The 4,057-nt window shown below is 36.6% G+C and overlaps 1 protein-coding gene across 2 annotated transcripts in view; it reads left to right on the top strand.

The window, feature by feature from the left end:
• The first annotated feature begins 1,536 nt into the window (after positions 1-1,536).
• The window catches only part of LOC103079104 (protein FRA10AC1), a 38,365-nt gene continuing 35,844 nt past the window's right edge, over positions 1,537-4,057 (top strand). For both annotated transcript variants that reach the window (XM_007471577.1, XM_007471576.1), the window contains exons 1-3: positions 1,537-1,613; positions 3,270-3,365; positions 3,478-3,523. In XM_007471577.1, coding sequence (XP_007471639.1) covers positions 1,537-1,613; positions 3,270-3,365; positions 3,478-3,523 — 219 coding nt within the window. The remainder of the gene's footprint in view (positions 1,614-3,269; positions 3,366-3,477; positions 3,524-4,057) is intronic.

Below are 4,057 nucleotides of genomic sequence, written 5' to 3'. Positions count from 1 at the left end.
TTTAATGCAACTACTGAATTCAGATGGGTATGGGATGGATGAGAAAAAAACGAGACGGGGGGAACAAGGGTAGGAGGTGGTGTCCCAGGGTGTAGGAACATCATGACGGTAATAGTAGTTAAAATTAGGAGAGTTGTACTGTACCAGACGTTGTTCTAAAACCCTTTATATGCGGTAACTCATTTGATGCCCAGTTCTGTGAGACCGGTACTTTCTTTCATTAGCCTCCCTTTATGGAGGGGGAAACAGGCTCCTAGAGGTTAAGGAGCATGCCCAAAGAAAGACATGAAACGTGCAGAGCCAGGGTTTGCATTCTGTCAGGCTGACCCCAGAACTTATCTCTAAGCTCCCCACAGTGGTTATCCCCCATCAGGATGTGAAGAAAGTGAGGACATAAGACAAGGAGTGAGAGGCTGGTATGGTTTGAACAGATGTGATAAAACAGTGGAAGCAAGGAGTTGACATGATAAAAAGGTGTGCGATCCAGGTGTGACTTAGTGAGGGTAGAGTTGAAAGTGGCCTAAACCTTCATCTCAACCTTGGCTAGGGCCCACCTCTCTCGAATTCTGTGGGGCAGGGAAGAGAGATATGCACCCGTACACGTAACTTTGAAAATGGAATTATGAAGATCACAGACTCATAGGATTTAAAGATTATTTGATGTAGCCACCTTATTTAGCAGATACAGTCAAATAATCCATCCGCCATTAATGTATATATACCAAATTCTATGTAATGCTGAAACCAGGAGCTGCTTTCTAACACAACTAAGTGACAATTGAGATCTTTCAGTATTTCTAAGAATTTTGATTTAAAAATGAATAGAAACAAGATAAAGTTATCTAGAACAAAGGACAAGGTGGTTTATCTTGAAGAAACTGTTTCAAAGAAAAAGGAAATCTTGAAAGAAGATAGGAAAATTTTTATCAGTTGATCGTGTACTGTTCACAAATCCATTAAGTCTAATGGAATACAGTAATCAAAATGTTAGCATATTCCAGAGAGTCAGTTTGTAGTAGTTGAGATCATGGGCTTAAGAATCAAGTAGATCTGCTTAGCCACATATTTGCTCTGTATAATTGATTTACTTAACTTTGTCCTTGATTTCTTCATCTCTAAAATGGAGGTAATAGTTCCTAACTTGCAGAATTAGAAGCAGTGTTTGTAAAGAACCTAGCATAATGTCTGGAACAAAGTTGATAAATACCAGCAACCGTTATTACTCTGAATCAAATAAAAGTAAAGCATTGCTGAACCTTGTATGCAGTGACATGGCAGCTTCTAGACCTGGTTTTACATGGAAAGGTCAAAGAGTAATCTCCCTTGTTGATAATTAAAGTGAAAAACATTGATTCATTTTCTGAAGGGTAAGTTTGTTACTTCAAAGTGATTGAAAGTTTTAGGTGGCTAGATAACCCCTGATATGCCCACCACAATCCTTTAAAACTGTTGTTTATAAGATAACTTATTTTTGAACTATTCTGTTTCCTGAAGTATGGGCAATTTAGGTTCTAAGTAACTGCCTATACTTTACAGATGCATGGTCATGGAGGCTATGACTCTGATTTTAGTGATGATGAACACTGTGGAGAATCTAGCAAAAGGAAAAAAAAGTAAGTTTTTATTGATCTCTGTTTCTGATCCTTTCTAAATTGAGATGAGGTATAAATAATATTTAAAGTTTTTGGATTGTGTTTACATGTGAAGACAACGATGCTCTACTGAATGAATTTTTGTTTATTAAACTATAATGAACTGACTCAAAAATTTGAGAACAGTTATGTAAAAGATAAGAAAGTAATGTTTATGCTGTGAAGGGATTTATGGAAAGGGAAGCATAAGGATAAAAAGGAAATCAGTTAAAGCTCTTAGATTTCTCTGTTGCATCTATTTTTCATTCAACTGTCAAGGACTCTACTTGCAACTGTCATAGCTAAGAAGGGGCTTGGTTGGTTGTCCCTTTGCTAGTACTTGACTGCAAAATGAGGTTACTGTGGAGGATGAGATTGTGTGTGATGCAGCACAATTCTTAGGATTTTGTGAATGAGTAGACTAAGTGGCCAGAGGAAGGAGTTCATGGAAGTCTTTATTGAATGGAAGAGGTAAGAACTCTTAGCAAATAAAGCCTGAACCTTACAAGGAGGCCATATCTTGGTGGAGTGGCTGTGTTTAGGGAGGGGCATTGTTTTCAGCCTTGAGTGCTTAGAAACTTGATTTTATCCATTAACTTAGGAGTGGTTGACTGATTCATATTAACCAAACTTATAAAAATTGCTTTATTATTTGACACCGAAAACAATATATAAGCATACTAATTGGGACTGAACATTTTTGTTGGGTACTCAGTCTTCATGGTTAACCAAAAGAATAGAAATAATTATATAATAAATTACATTTTTATGTAATGAAATGAAATTAAAATGCTTTACATTTTCAAGGTTTTTCATTCAAAAATATTACTTTGTAAGAATAGAATTTGAGCCAGTCTAGTTGGATAGTCTTGTGTGCTCTAGGATTATATCTATTTAAGTAACTGGGGCTGATCACCTATAGTCTATATCTATAATTAGCCCTTCTTTTTCCATGTTTTCAGTTACTGAAAGCTTTGTTATCTCCACTTTACACACAAGGAAATTGTGGCACAAAAAGATTAAGTAATTTAAGATTAAGATAATGAATGAGGGGCTTCCCTGGTGGCGCAGTGGTTGAGAATCTGCCTGCCAATGCAGGGGACACGGGTTCGAGCCCTGGTCTGGGAAGATCCCACATGCCGCGGAGCAACTAGCCCCGTGAGCCACAATTACTGAGCCTGCGCGTCTGGAGCCTGTGCTCTGCAACAGAGAAGCCGCGATAGTGAGAGGCCCGCGCACCGCAATGAAGAGTGGCCCCCGCTCGCCGCAACTAGAGAAAGCCCTCGCACAGAAACGAAGAGCCAACACAGCTATAAATAAATAAATAAATAAATAAATAAATTACTTTAAAAAAAAAAAAGATAATGAATGACAGAGCCAAAATTTGAACCAAGGACCCCAGGTGGTGTGACACCAGAACCCATGCATTTGTTAGTCTCGTCTTCTCCATTTTATAGGTATTAAAGTCAAGATATTAATTAAGCTATTAAAGGAGATGTAAAGTATCTCATTGAAGATCAGTGAGTCTTTAAGAGTTGAATTCTTTAAAACATGTCCCAATTATGAAAATAATAAAGAAATAGGAAACACTCTGAGAAAAATGAACTCTTCTGATAATTTTTCTTCTTAACAAACCAGGACAGTTGAAGATGATTTACTGCTCAAAAAGCCATTTCAGAAAGAAAAACATGGAAAGGTGGTCCATAAACAAGTTGCAGCAGAATTGCTGGATAGGTATGGTACTTCAATGTACATTACTTTTTTTTGGTTTGAGATGTTGGTGATTTGATTATATTAATTAAATATAGACATTTGAATGTGCTTGAAATAAAATTTTTCTTAACAGGGAAGAAGCAAGAAATAGAAGGTTTCATCTCATAGCTATGGATGCTGTATCCTTTTATATTTCTAGATTTTGTGACTAATACAATTTTTTAAATATTTTATTTCATAAAATCTTTTGAAGTCAGATAGACATAAATTTTATATTTAAAGATAAGTGTTTATTGATATGGAATTTTGCCATACATACTTCTGAGTACAATTCTCTTTTACCAATATATAAGAAAGATTTAGAGGCAAAAAATAATAAAAAACATATTACTAATCTTCTATAAATAGGTTTACAAAGTCCATGTACTTGCAGATATTTCTTCCAATCCATTTTTGTCAAGCTGTCAATATTTCTCATTTTTATGCTATTATCTTCAGTCTCATTTTAACTCTTACTCTTTTCCTACATGGTCCTTGGCTATTTAATGTCTTCGTAAAACTGTGTTTAATAATAGGTCTGTTTGATCATTAGAGAAATGCAAATCAAAACCACAATGAGGGGCTTCCCTGGTGGCGCAGTGGTTGAGAGTCCGCCTGCCGATGCAGGGGACACGGGTTCGTGCCCCGGTCCGGGAAGATCCCACATGCCGCGG

This window comes from Lipotes vexillifer, unplaced genomic scaffold (assembly GCF_000442215.2).
Source record: "Lipotes vexillifer unplaced genomic scaffold, Lipotes_vexillifer_v1.1 scaffold325, whole genome shotgun sequence".
In the NCBI taxonomy this organism is placed as follows: domain Eukaryota; kingdom Metazoa; phylum Chordata; class Mammalia; order Artiodactyla; family Lipotidae; genus Lipotes; species Lipotes vexillifer.
The sequence above is the reverse complement of the archived record's forward strand: the minus strand, read 5'-3'. Positions and strand labels throughout refer to the sequence as shown.